The following is an 18,276-nucleotide window of genomic DNA, read 5'->3' on the forward strand; positions in this document are numbered from 1 at the left end:
GAACCTTGGGGTACTCCACATTCTGGTTTCCATGGTGATCATGTGTTTGAATTTGATATTACTTGGTATGTTCTTGCGGTTAGGAAGCCCTTTATCCAACTAAGTACGTGTCCACCAATCCCGAAGTATTCTAGGATGTTTAGTAGTATTTTATGGTTAACCATGTCGAATGCGCTGGACATGTCGAATTGTAGGAGAAGTATACTATTGCCAGTTGCAATTGCTTGTTTGAATTTGGTTAGGAGAGTGATTAGTACTGTTTCGGTGCTGTGGTTGGATCGAAATCCTGATTGCGATTCATGTAGTATTGAGAAATTGTTTAAGTAGTTGGTAAGCTGTTTGGTTACCATACTTTCCATTAGTTTAACTACCAGAGGAATGGATGCTACCAGGTGGTAATTGATTGTCGTGTGCTTTTTTTCTTTGAGTCTTTAGGTATTGGGGTGAGTAGTATGTTTCCTTTATCCTTAGGGAAGAATCCATGTTGTAGCATGTAGTTTAGGTATGACTTGAGGTCTGCTATGAAGCATTGAGGGGCAGATTTTATTAGGTTGTTGGGACATGTGTCCAATTTGCAGTGGGATTTGGCAAACCTTTTGATCGCTTGGGTAATGGTTTCATCGGTAAGTAGAGCGAAGTTAGTCCAGATTCGGTCTGCTGGGTCCATTTACCAAGCTGCGGTAAAAAGTGTCCGGTAGTGTGAGCACGTGTTTTGGGCGTGCACTGGGCCATTTGTTACTGCAGCTAGGAAAAAGGGCTTTTTAATGTGCCAGGCAATGGGCGTGCGCTGAAATAAAAACTAGTGCACACCTATTTATGGCCTGAGCCCTTACTGCCACCCATTGACCTAGTGGTAAAGGCTCACACACTACCCACGCGGTAACCATGCATTGCACACCAACTGCTGATTACCACCTGGAACGCCCCCCCCCCCCCCCCCCCCCCCCACGGGGTTTGTCGCACACCAAACTCAGAATTACCACTGGTGCGTATGCTAGCCCAGCGGTAGTGCCAATTTGGCATGCGCTACCCGCACGTTAGCCCTCCCACACCTTATTAAAAGGGCCCCTTAGTGTTCTTTGGCCTCTTATGAGACTTTAATCTTATGTTTTTCTATTTATTCTATCTTGTGCCAATTTCTCCTTTGTGTGACCTTGCTTATGAGGTTGGTTTGTTTTGATTATGTGTTATGCTTAGCTTAGATTTTGGTGCACCAATATTTTTATATTATTTATCTCCTATTTATCTTAGATGTGTTGCATATTTTCTGTTTTTAATGCATCCTGGATAGAGTGGCATATAACAATAGAAAGAAGAAGAAATGACAGATTGACCACTATAGCACCCTCTGATGGACTTCTCAGAAAAAATAGACCCAGCAAGAGGCTGGATTATTACTGAGGAGGGTTTAGCAGACCCTTTTGTTAGCAAATCCTAACTTACAGAGAGAAAAATGGCTTAGCAAAACTTATACTAAAAAGTTATTTACTCCTCCTAAGGGTTACAATGCTGTTCTTCAGCTCTTTACTCCCCTAGGGAGCCTTTCAGCCTGGCAAACATTTGAGCTGCCTGAAATGAAATACTACTTTAATTCAGAATGTTCTTGTTTAATGGACTCTTAAAGGAGACTTTCTATCTAGTCCTACTATAATTTTATGTGTAGCTTTATGCAATCAAATTGCATTGATTTTCTATATTCAAAGTGGTATTCCATATTTTATTATCCCATTTTTCTCTTCACCATTTTTGCATGTATATATGTCATAATTTTGAAAAATAGTTTATAAAATTGAAACATATAATTTAAGTTGAAAACCATCTTTATTGAACAGCACAATAGAACTCAGCAAGTCTTCAAATGTTGTGAAGGGATATGTCCTTGTTTTTGTAAAAAGGTATCCTGGATTTGAATTGTTTAAATTAAAAAATGTATATAGGCATGGAAGAGTACCCTAATGGTTAGAGCAGCAGGCAAAGAACCAGCAGAGCCTTGTTCAAATCTCATTGCAGCAACTTGTGATCTTAGGCATGTATCCTAACCCTTCATTGCCCCAGAGATAAGAAAAATGCCTATGGTACCCAAATGTACACTCTCCAAACAAAGATAGGCAACAAAACAGAAGAAACAATGATACAAGTGTACACCAGCTGAGACTTTCAGGTGACACATAAGAATGAAATAACAATTTATTATAAAATCACATACCGTATTTTGATACAGTTTATTCTTCTCCTCCTCTCTGCTCCCCCTAAAATCCTCCCTTCTCCCCATCTTCTTTATTCAACTCACTATAGTTTCTCAGGCATCCCTCCACCACCCTCTCATCACTTTCCTAAAATAATTAAATATAAATAGTATAGATCTGTCATTGAAAGTCATTTCCTTGATGACTTAGAGGCCCTTTTACAAAGTGGCAGTAGGCCCAATTCGTCTTGCCACATGCTAAGCTGGAGCTACCGCCTGCCCAACACAGGCAACGGTGGTAGTTCCAGCCCCAGCGCGTGCCATTTCTCGTGCTAGGGACAATCAGACTGTAATTTTTAACATGCTGCTAACCTGCTTAGCGCGGGAGCCCTTTCTGCCACCTCAATGGGTATCAGTAAGTGCTTCCCCCCCACATGGCCATGTGATAAGAGCAATCTTACTACATGGCCATGGCAATTTACAGCCTTTTTTACCCACTGCGGTAAAAAGGGCCACAGTGTGCGGCAAAAACGGCCCACCACCACTAGTGTAGGGCTCTTCTTACAGCAGCTTGGTAAAAGGACCCTTTAGATTGGGTCTTGTTTCATGGTAAGCATATTGACTTTTCCATTCTTGGATGTATTTCACAGTTCACATTTATCTTTATTTGTTATACCACATATGGTTTAAAATATCTAAGCAGTTTACAATCTAAATAAATGGGGGAAATACAAAGAGTGGGAATAGAAACATAAGGAAATCTAAATTCCAAATTATAAGGGAAGGGGGGGATATTTTGGAAAAATACTCAACTCCATCTAAGACACAAGAGGAGGTGTGCGGGAGGTCAGGAGGCAGGATTGGGATTCATCGGGGAGTCTGGGGTCCACCAGACTACCAGGGAACTTTGTCAGGGGTGTCAGCAGGGGGAGAGAGGTAAGGAGCACAAGCAGGCAGCCTTTGCATTAGAGCTAGGTACTCTGGAGATGTACATTGCCCGGAATGCTTATTAAAATACTATTGAGCTCATTTGCATGGGGTTCTTGGTGGCTTCTAATGGCACACATTAGAGCCACGGAAACCCCCTTTGTGCATTGCTCGCTAAATAACATTTGCTTTAGACTGGCTAGAACCAGTCTAAAGCAAACGTTAACAGCACAGTAAGCTCTGTGCATCAGGCCCTCAGATCAGTGAACCTGAAATGATCTATTATTTAAGTAGGAGTAAAACCAGGATAAAACAGACCCAGAAATACCTAAATCTTGAAGATGACATAAGAGAGTGGAATGGTGGATAAGGTCAAAAGCTGCAGTGAGGTCTGATCTCATTTCCTTCTCTTTTCCAACTCTAGTAAATCTATTTCCATTGGTTAGGAATTATTTTATATTATGATAATCTATATACCCTTCATATTTTTCTACAATCTGTTTGATTCTGAATCTCTAATTCATTTTTAATTTTTCTATACTGTATGCTTAAAAAATATATCCAGCTCCTCACTTGATGGTAGTTTCTTTCACAACTTACAGTTCCAGCTAGAGTAGAAGTCTGTTTTCCTTCAATATTATTTCATTATGGTTTTATATTTCATACAGCTTTACCATGATTTGATTTACTCTGAGTAACACTGCAATTGGTTGTAGATGGTAAACTGAGATTTCTCTGATTTTCATTAAATAATTGCATTCTGAAGAACTGTACATGATGGAATAAATCCAGTCAAACATCCTTATATTTCTCATTTTAGAAATGAATGGGAGCCTCCTGACCGAAAAGTAGACACACGCAAATTCCGTTCTGAACCAAGGAGCATTTTTGAATATGAGCCAGGAAAGTCATCCATCCTTGAACATGAAAGACCGGTAAGAGAACATATTTCTCCATGCAGAGAGATAAGAATTAGTAGCTGTAATAAACCACAACATCTGCTTATGTTTGAAACATTTTTACTTATAGTGAAACTATCTACCATCCCAAAATCTAAGTTCAAGTCTTTGATTTTACTTAATACTGTGATACCTCGGTTTTCGTCGATAATCCGTCCAAAAACAGTCGGCGAAATCGGAAACCGACGAAAAACAAGGCAATTATTTCCATATGAATCAATGAGCCGGAGAACACGTGGGTCGCCCTTTGTTTTTGCAAAATTAGCAGCGAGGTCACGTGGGCATGCCGACGAAATCCGAGACAAATTTTTCGCGGAACAAATCGACGAAAACCGAAACCGATGATAATCGAAGTCAACGAAATCCGAGGTATTACTGTACTCAAAATTAGTGGTTCTCAGCTTTGCTTATACCGAGACCCCCCAATAGTGGGCATAGAGATCATTATGGCCCTTCCACTTCCAGTCTTAATACTTAAAATTCATGAACCCACATTTAAGGTATGCAGTTTTCTCCCAGCAATATTATTTAAAAGAGAACCATTTCGTGTTTCTCTCTGAATATGTATCAGTCCTTTGTGACACAGTTCAGTCATATTTGATTTTGAAAACAAAACTAAGGGTCTTGTTTACTAAGCTACACTGTAGGCGCACTAACTTTTTAGCGCACTAATGCTAGAGACACCCATAGGAATATATGGGTGTCTCTAGCATTTGCGCATGCTAAAACGTTAGCACGCCTACATTATGGCTTAGTAAACAGGGCCCTAAAATTGTACCAGAACAGCTCCAACAACCCGTCCAACATGCATACGCAAACACACAATCTCTCTCTCTTTCTCTCATGTGTTGATGATGTTAGAACTTATTTTTAGTAGAAAATCTCATGTTGTTCAGTGACGTAGGGGCCCTTTTACTAAGCCACAGTAAAAAGTGGCCTGCGGTACTGTAGGCGCGTGTATTGGATGCGTGCCAGGCCAGTTTTTACCGCATCTACAAAAAAGGGCTTTTTTTAATGGGATGGGAAAAGGGCCTACGGTAAAAATGAAACCAGCGCACACCCAATAATGGCCTGAGCCCTTAATGCCATCCATTGATCTAGCAGTAAAGGTTCACATGCTACACGCGCAGTGACAGGTTGGTGCGTGCCAAGTGCCACACTTAGGAGGAAATAAATAAATAACTTGTCCACGTGTTTTATGGGCACATGCCAAATCTGAAACTAGCGCCAGGAAGGTACGCTGGCCTGGCGGTAGTGTCATTTGGGTGTGTGTTTAGTAAAAGGGCCCCTTACTAATTTTTTCTACAAGCTGTGGGAACTCCCCTACATTTTGGGAACTTCAGAGACCCATATCAATGTGCAGCTTTAACATATCACAAGGAGCGTATTCCCATGTACATATCATGCCCTTGCAAGCTTTTCTCCTGAATTCTGATATTTGACTTGAATAAATATCAGGAAAAAATGCAAAAGAAGTAAAAGAACCTGTGTGTGCATTTTTCCACTTATATGTTTTAAAGAAAATGATTTCAAAAATATTAATCACTTATTCTAGTGATATTAAATTTAAAAAATAAAAATAGTTTAAAATACATTACAAAATAGAAAATAATGTGGAATCAAAAATTAATTTACTTCACTACCCCAGTAATATATATGCATTACATGAAAGAAGAATGAGTAGTGAAGGTTCTATTAACAGAAAACTACCAAGTATTATGCCATCGCTTTGGGAATACACTTTAGGGGATTCATACAAGAAAAGACTTCAAAAGAATTCAGCTGAGTTCAGGAGCAGAAAACGTTTTAAAAGAGTCATGTTGAACATGTACATTGCATCCTTATTCCTACAAGTACTGCTCAATTTGTACTCTTTTGTTTAAAAAAGGATCCCCTGCTGGGTAGCTTAATTGTTTAAAGATCAAAACTGGAAAAGCAAACTGTAATTCATAATTCAAGCAACAACGGTTTGTTCCATAACACTAATGATTCCTTTAATCAATAAACATTGTATTTCAATACAAACTGAGTAAGTTGTGATATACCAGTCATGGCCAAGGCCCATGAATGACCATGACCAAGTATGACATTGTCTGTTCTTTTCTTTTATAATGTCCTTTTCTTCTTTAAAATCCCATTTGAAATAACTGGAGAACAAACAAAGAATAATTGAGAGATATACCACAACAATTACACAGTAATACAAAGGAATAAAATGAATCACAAAGGAGTACAGGCTGGATTGTAAAAATGTTAATAAGAAAATATATTTCAACGATTCTTATTTGTTACTAGCAGTCCTTCAACATAAGATTCCCAACATGTTTCAACATGACGCCTGCATCAAGGACTAAGAACAAGTTGTATAATGCAACACCAGGACAGCAAAACAAACACAGTTTTGGCAAGGGGACCCTAGGGAAAAAAGCAAAGGAAACTATTTATTCTACTTAATTTTATTTTAGTTTTTAAAATATATTTGCTTATTAAAGGGGGATTTTATTTGAAGATTTAGAGGGCTTCCAGGATCCTGCCAAAGGCAAAAAGTTATGACTTAGGGGCCCTTTTTCCAAAGGGCAGTAGGGCTACCGCTGGCTTGGCATGCGGCAAATTGGCCCTACTGCCAGCCTCATCCAGGAGCCCGGCAGTAGTTCCAGTTTTACATATACCATTTCCGGCAGTAGGAAATCCCTTTATTTTCTAGCACCAGGGGGTATTCCCAGTGGTAATCAACCAAATCTTGAGGATGAATCATATCTGGTTATGAGGGAGCCCAAAGCATTGTCAGAAATATTTGGCTTTATGGGAGGACTATTATCTCCAAGGGTAAGAAGTAGATTTGTATATAGGCGGGATGCAAAAACGTTTTAAAGTAAATAAAATAAATAAGTAGCATCTTAAATTATCAATATTTGAGAAGGGATCAGGGGTGTCAGACCCGCTGATGGTTTTAGCTGGAGGGAGGAGAAAGTATATACATGGTACTGGTGGTGGTGGGGGGGAGTGTTAGAGGAAGGAAGAGGGGATGGTTGGCATATCAGTGTAGTTCCTTCTCCTGATGCAGCTCATGGTGAAACAAGTGGCCCTTGTCGGGGTTTTGGAGTACTGTGCTGACTGATATGTACATTTCATATTGGACACATTGGAACTGATTCTACAGTCATTGAAGCTAAGTAGATTGGTTTACTTTTTATTTTTTCTGTGCTTTTTGTTAGGAACAGACTTTTGTTACATTGTTAGCTGAATGTGGCTTTGATGGTGGTTAGTTGTAGTGGGTTTTTTTTTTTTTTTTTTTAGCATTAGGTTTCCTCCATTGAGAGTTTTTTTCCTCTGCTCTTTTTTCCAGGTGCTTATTGAGACCAGTGATAATAATGAACTCCTGTTTGGGGCTATGAAATTTGCCTTAGGGTGCCCTATGGAGAGTTGAGGCCTCTTTTTTTGTTTCGTATTTTGAGTCTTCACATTTGCTAACCGTAATCCCACTCAGTTTGCTTAGTAGCAAAAATGGTTGTTTTTTGACTATAGCCTGAATTTAAGCACCATTTGAGAGTTTAAATTTATAGAATAATACTAGCACTCAGCACTACTCTATAAATGATGCATGTAACTCACATAGGGGCTCTTTTACTTAAGGGTTGCCACGTGGCAACCAGAACTACCACCGGCCCAACGTGGATGGCAGCGGTAATTCCACCCCTAGCATGCGCCATTTCCAGTGCTACAGAAAATCAGACTTGATTTTCTAGCGCAGGGGATACTTGGGCTAATCGCCCAGTTATCGCCGGGTTAGCATGGGAGCCCTTATGGCCACCTCAGTGGGTGGCAGGAAGTGCTCCCCCCGAAATGACCGCACAGGAAGTGCGAACTTACCACATGGTCATTTAATCTTTTGGCCTTTTTACCCACTGTGGTAAAAGGAGCCCTGGCAAGCGGCAAAAGCAGCCCCCGCCGCTAGCACTGGGCCCCTTTTACCAGAGCTTCATAAAAGGGACCCTTAGCACTTAAATACAAGGAGACGTTCACAGAGGAGAAGCATGGGTGAGACATGAGTAAGACCAGCATTTACTTGCATAACTTACAGAATACCACAGTTAGGTATGCACACATATACCTGCTGTTGGCATGACATAAGTGGCACACCTAGATGTAGGCTGAATGATGCTGATTTATGCTAGTAATCTTAGCCACAACAAAAAAGGAGGTGAAAACCCTCACGGTACCGTGAGTTATCTTAAACAGAATCTCAGTGCCAAGATGCCATTATAGAATTAGCACTCAGCATGCTTCACCTAGGTACCTAAATTGTGAAGTCCTGTTATAAAATTGTCACCAATACCATTTTTTTTTTCAATTTGCCCTGAATTCTTAAGATCCTGCATTTGATATCTGTGTTGAATATGTCAAGATAATTTTTTTTGTCCTGTAGTAAAACCAGAAATGAGTGCACCTTTACTGTGTTGTGGTGCCCTTTGATACCTGGCTCATTTTGACCTGCCTCCCAATCCCAAACCCCACTCCACTCCAAAAGGTGAACAGAAAAAAACAACTAGGATACCAATGCATTCTTTGTCTTGCTTGCCTGCTATTAAAAACCATTGTATATTGGTAAAAGTTCTGAAAGCAGCAATTTCAGGCACAATGTAAAGTTTTGCTTCTTTTGCAGACTGTAATTTCTTTTAATTGGACCTACACAACGAATTTCCAAAGATGCTATTCGAAAGTAGCTTTAAAGTCCACATCAGTCCAGCTGTAACCATTGGGTCTTGTGTTCTTGTTAGAAGACCTAGAGAACAATTCATTTGGTTAATTCCTATGTAGATTCAATAAGAGGTTTCAGAACTTGCAAAATACCCAGTTTTCCACATGATCAACGTTTACCAGAACAAACCATAGGCCACAATGTTTAATGTTTCCAAGACACTGTTCTGCAAACTACTGTCTTTTTGATCTTGATCTATATTAAACTGACTCTTGACAAGCAAATCTGTTATTTAAACTGCTGCAGAAATAAAATCCAATCTATCTGTAAAAATATAAAATGTGAACGTGGCAGTTTCAGCCATAGCTCACCACTGATGAAATGTAGATGAAGGGCTCTGCCTTCAGGCTTGTGTCTTAATACAGATGTCTGGCATGTGGCTGAGGTCAGTTGCTTTCATGCTTTACGTTCCCCAACTTTTCCCAATGAATATGTGACTGCTTCATGAGTATTATCTAACAGATCTTCTCATGTGATTGTAGACAGCATGTGTTCCACCTCCTGGCGCTCTACAGAAACCTGACAGATGAAGTGTGACTAATGTTACTCAGTGCATGGCAGTGTGTCACCAGCTGTGAAGTTCTTTACATGCACGTAAAACAACATGTGCAGTGATAACTTATGATGTAATCACTAACTTGAGTCTGTTGTAGGCAATGGACCATCCCAATGTTCACAATGTCCCATCTTTTCAGGAAATGAAAGAGCTTAGGTTTACAGACTGAAAAGTGATCTTGTATTCAAAGGTAGTTAAGTACATCAACAGAAAATGTAACTAACATTAGCAGCTGCTTTCATAGACAGCTCTCCAGCCACATCTCCCCCAAGGCACATACCAGTTTGTTTCTCCTGCTTTTATCCAGGGACATGACTGTCACTCTCTCAGAGAATAAGTACATATAAGTACATAAGTATTGCCATACTGGGAAAGACCAAAGGTCCATCAAGCCCAGCATCCTGTTTCCAACAGTGGCCAATCTAGGGCACAAATACCTGACAAGATCCCAAAAAAGTACAAAACTTTTTATACTGCTTATCCCAGAAATAGTGGATTTTCCCCAAGTCCATTTAATAATGGTCTATGGACTTTTTTCCTTTAGGAAGCCGTCCAAACCTTTTTAAAATTCCACTAAGCTAACTGCCTTTACCACATTCTTTGGCAACGAATTCTAGAGTTTAATTACACATTGAGTGAAGAAACCTTTTCTCCGATTCATTTTAAATTTACTACATTGTAGTTTCATCGCATGCCCCCTAGTCCTAATATTTTTGGAAAGCGTAAACAGACGCTTCACATCTACCCATTCAACTCCACTCATTATTTTATAGACCTCTATCATATCTCCCCTCAGCAACCTTTTCTCCAAGCTGAAGAGCCCTAGCCACTTTAGCCTTTCCTCATAGGGAAGTCGTCTCATCCCTTTTATCATTTTTGTTGCCCTTCTCTGCACCTTTTCTAATTCCACTATCAGGCTTTCAACACAATTCGCAAGATGGGCATCCTTCTCACAGGGTTGCCCAAATCGGCATAATTGAAAGCCGATTTTGGCCATCCTCAACTGCTTTCCGTCGCGGGGATGACCAAAGTTCACGGGGGGGGGGGGGTGTCGGAGGCGTAGTGAAGGTGGGACTGGGGCGTGCCTAACACATGGGCGTACTCGACCGATAATGGAAAAAAGAACGGGCGTCCCTGAAGAACACTTGGACGACTTTACCTGGCCCTTTTTTTCTTATGACCAAGCCACAAAAATGTGCCCTAAATGACTAGATGACCACCGGAGGGAATCAGGGATGACCTCCCCTTTCTCCCCCAGTGGTCACTAACCCCCCTCCCACCCTCAAAAAAAAAAAATATATATTTTTTTGCCAGCCTAATGTCATATGTCATATCCAGCTCCATGACAGCAGTTTGTAGGTCCCTGGAGCAGTTTTAGTGGGTGCAGTGCACTTGAGACAGGCGGACCCAGGCCCATCCCCCCCACCTGGTACACTTGTGGTGGTAAATCTGAGCCCTCCAAAACCCACCCGAAACCCACTGTACCCACATGTAGGTGCTCCCTTTCATTCCTTAGGGCTACGGTAGTGGTGTACAGTTGTGGGGAGTGGGTTTTGGGGGGGCTCAGCACCCAAAGTAAGGGAGCTATGCACCTGGGAGCAATTTGTGAAGTCCATTGCAGTGCCCGCTAAGGTGCCCGGTTGGTGTCCTGGCATGTCAGGGGGACCAGTGCACTATGAATTCTGGTTCCGCTGATGACCAAAAGGCTTTCATTTGGTCGTTTTTCAGATGGACATCCTCGGTTTCCATTGTGGCCGAAAACCGGGGACGACCATCTCTAAGGTCGACCATCCGAGATTTGGGCGTTCCCGACTGTATTATCGAAACGAAAGATGGACGCCCATCTTGTTTCGATAATACAGGTTTCCCCGCCCCTTCGTGGGGCCAGTCCTGCAAGGATGCCCTCATGAAAACTTGGGCGCCCTGTTCGATTATGCTCCTCCACAGCAACTAGTTAATGATGCTTGCTTTTCTCTCTCTCTCTCGCTCTCGCTCTCTCTCTCTCTCGCTCTTTTTAATTCCCTCCTTAATACTAAAGTAGGTCCTGCTTGCTTTTCCCTCTCTCTTTTTATTCCCCCTTAATACTAAATTAGATCCTGCAGTGCCTGCTAGATTTTGTTAATGCTGTGGTACAAAGTTATTAAAACTAAGTGGAAAAGACTATGGAGATTAGTTGATAAATTTTGCTTTTTGTATTTTTATTTTGCCTAACGCTAACCTACAATTCCTCCTTTAAATCCCAATCTTTTAAGTTCCCAAAGCACAAAGCAAAGCAAAATAGCTTTCACTTACCAGAGAAATGTCCTCTTCTCTCGGAACTTCTCAGAAAGAAAGTTCAGTGGGACCTTTCCTCTTTATATAGTTTTGAATCCTTTGGGGCCTTTTTTAAACAGGCTCTTTGAAGCTGACTCAGCTAAACATGCTAAAAGTACCTATTATACACAAAAAATCTCAATGTTTGGCACAGACATGAAGAAACAATTCCAACTTATAAAAAAACCTCTTAAACACAGATCCAGTGACATCATCACCTTTAAATCGTCTTTCTGCAGATCAATTGGCAAAATACTTCAGAGAAAAAGTGACTAATCTTCGTAACTCAATCTCTAAAGATAACTCCACTACTGACATCTTCCTTGACGTGCTGGACCCTGGAACTGTTGAAACACCTGTTGACCGTTACTGGACTAATTTTACCCCCCTTACTACTGAAGAAGTCATCATAACCATATCAAAACTCTCTAGATCACAATGCCACCTTGACCCCTGCCCCAACTACCTTCTGAAAAGCGCCCCTTCATGCTTTATCTCCGATCTCACCTCCCACTTAAACTTTTTACTTCAAAAAGGCTCTTTCCCCACCAAGCACAGAAACATATTACTAACACCTATCCCAAAGAATACAAAGAAACCTGTGAATGACGTTACCAACTACCGTCCAATTGCATCCATACCTCAATCACCAAATTATTGGAAAACAGAGTGACCTCACAACTTAATGAATATATTCAGAAATTCTTCATCCTCCACAAGTCCCATTCGGGCTTCTGACCTGCCCACAGCACTGAAACGGTTCTTCTAACCTTAATATCTAAATTCAGACTTGAAATAGCAAACGGATACAACATCATCCTCTTACTATTTGACTTATCCAGCGCTTTTGACATGGTTGACCATTCAATCCTTACCAAACTCTTGGACAAACTTGGGATCGGTGGAAACATTATCAACTGGATTAATAACTTCATTACTACCAGATCCTATCAAGTCAAAGGAACTACAAATCTATCATCCCCATGGTCATCAGAATGTGGAGTACCTCAGGGATCTCCACTCTCCCCGATACTTTTCAACCTTATGATGATCCCCTTGGCCAGAATACTTACCAAACATGGTCTAAATCCTTTCATTTACGCCGATGACATCACCATATATATCCCCTTTAAATTCAATCTATCTGAAATCCACAACAAAATCAATACTGCCATTACCACTCTAACCTCCTGGGCTAATGCTTTTAAAATGAAATTAAATAAAGAAAAAACACAGTGCCTGGTTCTCTCTTCCCAATATTCCCCTTATCTCCCGACTACTCTCAACACCCCTGATGTCAAACTTCCCATATCTGACAACTTAAAGATACTGGGAGTAATTATAGACAGCCATTTATCTTTTGATAACCACGCTAAGCTCACCACGAAGAAAATGTTTAATATGATGTGGATATTGAAACGAGTGAAGCCTTATCTAACGCTTTCCGGAACCTGATACAGTCTCCTGTTGTTACCCACGCCGACTACTGCAACAGTGTCTTTTTAGGATGCAAAACCCAAATACTGAAGAGACTCCAAACTGCCCAAAACACGGCTGCCAGACTTATTTTTGGCAAATCAAAATTCAAAAGTGCATCACCTCTTCGAGCAAAGCTTCACTGGCTCCCCATCAAAGAGAGAATAAATTTTAAGATCAACACAATGACCCACAAGATCATCCACGGCGAATCCCCTGGCTACATGAATGAATTGATCGACCTCCCTGCTAGAAACAGATCTATTTCTTCATGAACTTATCTTAACCTGCACCTTCCCAATTGTAGAGGAATTAAATACAAGACCTACTACGCATCTAGTTTCTCCTTTTTGGACAGCCAACTTTGGAACGCTATACCCAGACCAATCCGATTAATAAACGACTTCTTGCCCTTTAGAAAAATGCTGAAAGCTCATCTCTTTAAGCAAGCCTACCCAAATGCCCCAACCTAATCTCGCCAACTTCCATCCCCAATTCTGTTCTGACTTAAATACCAACCTCCCATCCTTCTCTTTCCATCTTTCCTTAATTTTATCCCTCTTTACCCTTTCTCCCAAATTACACTATCCTATCCTGTCTACCCTCTTTTATCCTAGTCATATATTATGTAGCTCAACTTATCATACACCACCAAGCCCAACTTCACATTGTTTTTTACTGTTTTATTAAAATTCTATTAACTTTGTATTTCAAATTACCATGTAAGCCACATTGAGCCTGCATTATGTGGGAAAGCGCGGGGTACAAATGTAATAATAATAATAACCTATGCAAGTATTCTACTTCCCCACACCTTAATCTCTTATTCAGTCCTTCATATAGGAATTTGAAACTCGTAAGGTCCTTCTGTACTTTTCACAATCCTGTCGCGAGTTAACGACTTTGAATAACTGCATTCAGCATTAGCACCAGCATCAGCACAAGCAGAGCTGCTATTCAGAGAATTTTCAGGATCCAGAAGATCTTTCATGATCCATTGCAGCTTATCTTTCATTTTGTTTTCACTACAGAATTGTTGACTCCTGAGGCAGGCATCTCTATGCCGAAATGCAAATCTGTGACGCGTCTATCCTTATGTGGTTTCTATTTTTAAAGGACATTACAATAAATTTATTTCATTTACCACTGTGTTGGAATTGAATTGGTCCTCCCCCACTCCGTTTGTTTTTTTGTTTGTTTGTTTGTTTGTTTTTATTTTTAATTTTACTGCATAGTTATTATTGTTTTTGCTGCTTTTAACAGGTTGAAAATAAATTTTGAACAGTGAATATGGCAAGTACAAAAGTTTGGACACCCTTCCGTTGATTCACTGCTACTTTTAAAGTTGCTAATAAGGACCAAAATACTTGGGGGATATTTTACTAAAGGTTTGCACAAATTATCTGCTACAGGACCTATTATATTCCTATGGACCCTGCTGCAGATAACATGTACTAATTTTAGTAAAATATCCCTTTGGTGACTCATTATACCTTCAGTTAGTTAGGTGAAGATTATTCCTCAGTTGAATAAATACTCTGATGCTTTTGGCCTCTCAGTTTGTGATTTTGCTTTGTCTACTTTCAACAGCTATGGGCTTCTCTAAATAGCTGTCTGATCATTTGGCAATGAAGATAATTCACTCTTACGAAGCAGGGAAAGACTACTAAAATATCTCTATATGCTGACAGTTGGCAATTTCAACTTTCATAGTAACATAGTAGATGACGGCAGAAAAAGACCTGCATGGTCCATCCAGTCTGCCCAACAAGATAAACTCATATGTGCTACTTTTTGTGTATACCCTACCTTGATTTGTACCTGTCCTCTTCAGGGCACAGACCGTATAAGTCTGCCCAGCACTATCCCCGCCTCCCAACCACCAGCTCTGGCACAGACCGTATAAGTCTGCCCCGCCTCCCACCACCGGCTCTGGCACAGACCATATAAGTCTGCCCCGCCTCCCACCACCGGCTCTGCCACCCAATCTTGGCTAAGCAGATTGTTAAGAAATGAATTTCTTAAAATTGTAAATAAATCCTAATAAATAAATGCTGCATACAGTTATAGCCCAGCGCTGAATATCCAGGGCTAATTTAGCTGGAGATGGTCAGCATTAAAAAAAAATACTGACCCTCACCAGCTGAATATTGGCCAGTGAGTGTTTTGCTTGTGTTGTGCTGGGGGTTAACATTTTCTTAACAATGGATGCTTAGTTGGAGTTTTTCAGAAATGGCAAGGAATAACTGGAAGACTGTACTGCTCTGATTTCATTTTCTTGGAGGAAGGATGACAGAAGTATGCTTTTTGACCATTTTTCTTTGATGTCAATTTCATTAAAAATAGGATTTTTTTTTCTTGATGAACATATTTCCCCTAATTCTGTAAAAGTTGCCAAAAATTGTGTGTGCAAATTTGGTCATGCATCCAATTTGCATGTGCAAGCTAATTGAATAACAAGCCAATTAGCACCAATATTTGGCTTTTTAGCTAACAAATTATCGGTACTAAACATAGTATCATAGTAGATGACGGCACAGAAAGACCTGTGCGGTCCATCAAGTCTGCCCAACAAGATAAACTCATATGTGCTACTTTGTGTATACCTGACCTTGATTTGTATTTGCCATTTTCAGGGCATAGACCATAGAAGTCTGCCCAGCACTAGCCCCGCCTCCCATCACCGTCTCTGCCATCCAGTCTCCGCTAAGCTGCTGAGGATCCATTCCTTCTGAACAGGATTCCTTTATGTTTATCCCACGCATTTTTGAATTCTGTTACCGTTTTCATCTCCACCACCTCCCGCGGGAGGTCATTCCAAGTATCCACCACTCTCTCCGTGAAAAAATACTTCTTTGCATTTTCCTTGAGTCTGCCCCCCTTCAATCTCATTTCATGTCCTGTAGTTCTACTGCCTTCCCATCTCAGGAAAAGGTTTATTTGCGGATTGATAACTTTCAAATATTTGAACGTCTGTATCATATCACCCCTGTTTCTCCTTTCCTCCAGGGTATACATGTTCAGGTCAGCAAGTCTCTCCTCATACATCTTGTAACGCAAATCCCATACCATTTTTGTAGCTTTTCTTTGCACCGCTTCAATTCTTTTTACATCCTTAGCAAGATACGGCCTCCAAAACTGAGCACAATACTCCAGGTGGGGCCTCACCAACGACTTATACAGGGGCATCAACACCTTCTTTCTTCTGCTGGTCACACCTCTCTCTATACAGCCTAGCAACCTTCCAGCTACGGTCACCGCCTTGTCACACTGTTTCATCGCCTTCAGATCCTCAGATACTATCACCCCAAGATCCCTTTCCTCGTCTGTACATATCAGACTCTCACCACCTAACACATACGTCTCCTGTGAATTTCTGCTCCCTATGTGCATCACTTTGCATTTCTTCGCATTGAATTTTAATTGCCGAACCTTAGACCATTTTTCTAGCTTCTGCAGATCCTTCTTCATGTTTTCCACTCCCTCCAGGGTGTCCACTCTGTTACAAATCTTAGTATCATCCGCAAAAATGCAAACTTTGCCTTCTAACCCTTCAGCATTGTCACTCACAAATATATTGAACAGAATCGGCCCCAACACTGATCCCTGAGGCACTCCACTACTCACCTTTCCCTCATCCGAGTGAATTCCATTAACCACCACTCTCTGGCGTCTGTCCGTCAACCAGTTCCTAATCCAGTCAATTAATTAAAGTTAATTGAACTTTACGTGCATAAATTTAGGCATGGGATCTGTGCCTAAAATTTATGTGCAGTTTTAAAAAGGGAGTGTGGAAATGAGCAGAACAGGGTGGGGGGTTCTTAAATTTACATGCATTGTTATAGAATAACAGGGATACATACCTAATGTAAGTGCATACATTTCCACCACGTTTCAGTTGGTGCAACTGGCTGCACCTAAAGTTAGGCATGATTTCTGGGCATAAGCGCTATTCTATAAACCACAAGTAACTTTATAGAATAGTGCTATTTTTTAGCACCAATGTTTTGGGCACCATGTATAGAATGTAGCCCATAGCACTTTGAGTTAGTGAGATATATATTTATTCATTATTTATTTACTCGCAATTTACTTGCGTTTGATGTACTGCTAATTGAGAAGAGTTATTGCAGGGTGGTGTATAATACACAAACAAAAAAAGAAAAAATATATACATTAAAAAAATGTGTGTATATATATATATATATATATAAGAGACAAAGAAAAGTTGAAAGGGGAGAAAAAATGAGAAGAAGAAGGCGGAAGATTTGATTAAGGAAACTGAGGAAGGAGGTCAGAGGGGTGGGTAAGGGGACAGAAGCTGTAGGTCTGCTGGAAGAGCTGTCTTGATTAGTTTTCTGGCCTGATAGAGAGCTAGGAGTAAGGAATTCTATACTTTGGAACTGATATAGCAGAATGTGGAGGCACATGACATATCAAGCCTGAAACAAGAAGGAGATGGTATGGAGAGGAGAGCTTACTGAGAAGAGCGAAGAGATTGCATAGGTAGATAGGTCATCAGGAGGTTATTAACATGGGGCAATGGATGATTCAAAATAAATCAGCAAGAAATGAAGTACAATATTGATAATTGAGATTATAAAGCAGATGACAGTATCTTTTAGAGAGTGTACTCATATAAGGAAAACTAATGCCAGTGCTGGTTTTAGGCTCCTTGCATTTCAAAAGTTTACAAATGTGATGGGATTAAAGCTGTTACAAGAAATTATTTATTTTGGGGGAAATAGCTCTAGAGAGCACTCGCTACTGTTTATAATTTAAGAGCAGGTGCTGTATTTATAAGTTTTAGGATATTAATTTCTCCACCAATCACCAAAGGTGATAATTGCAATAAATTAAATAAATTAAGTATATATAAAAGATACCATATACTCAGAACACAAGGAGACCGTATTTTTAGCTTCAAAAAGGTTGATTTAATATACAATTGCGCACGAGAGGTAGGTTTTAAGAGATCTTTACAGATAATCTGTGCTTAAGTAAGGCAAAGTAGAGTAGCAGGTCTAGATCAAAAGTTATAACTTACAAAGCAGTCTGTTGCAAAAGCATTTTGTGGTCCATTGAAGAGCCATGAGGCAGG

General features: G+C 40.3%; 1 protein-coding gene across 2 annotated transcripts in view; it reads left to right on the forward strand.

Moving 5' to 3' along the window:
* Window positions 1-18,276, forward strand: part of SORBS2 (sorbin and SH3 domain containing 2) — a 610,065-nt gene that overhangs the window by 409,895 nt on the left and 181,894 nt on the right. For both annotated transcript variants that reach the window (XM_030191487.1, XM_030191488.1), the window contains exon 12: window positions 3,933-4,047. In XM_030191487.1, coding sequence (XP_030047347.1) covers window positions 3,933-4,047 — 115 coding nt within the window. The remainder of the gene's footprint in view (window positions 1-3,932; window positions 4,048-18,276) is intronic.

The sequence above is a fragment of the Microcaecilia unicolor genome, chromosome 2 (genome assembly GCF_901765095.1).
Source record: "Microcaecilia unicolor chromosome 2, aMicUni1.1, whole genome shotgun sequence".
NCBI lineage: Eukaryota > Metazoa > Chordata > Amphibia > Gymnophiona > Siphonopidae > Microcaecilia > Microcaecilia unicolor.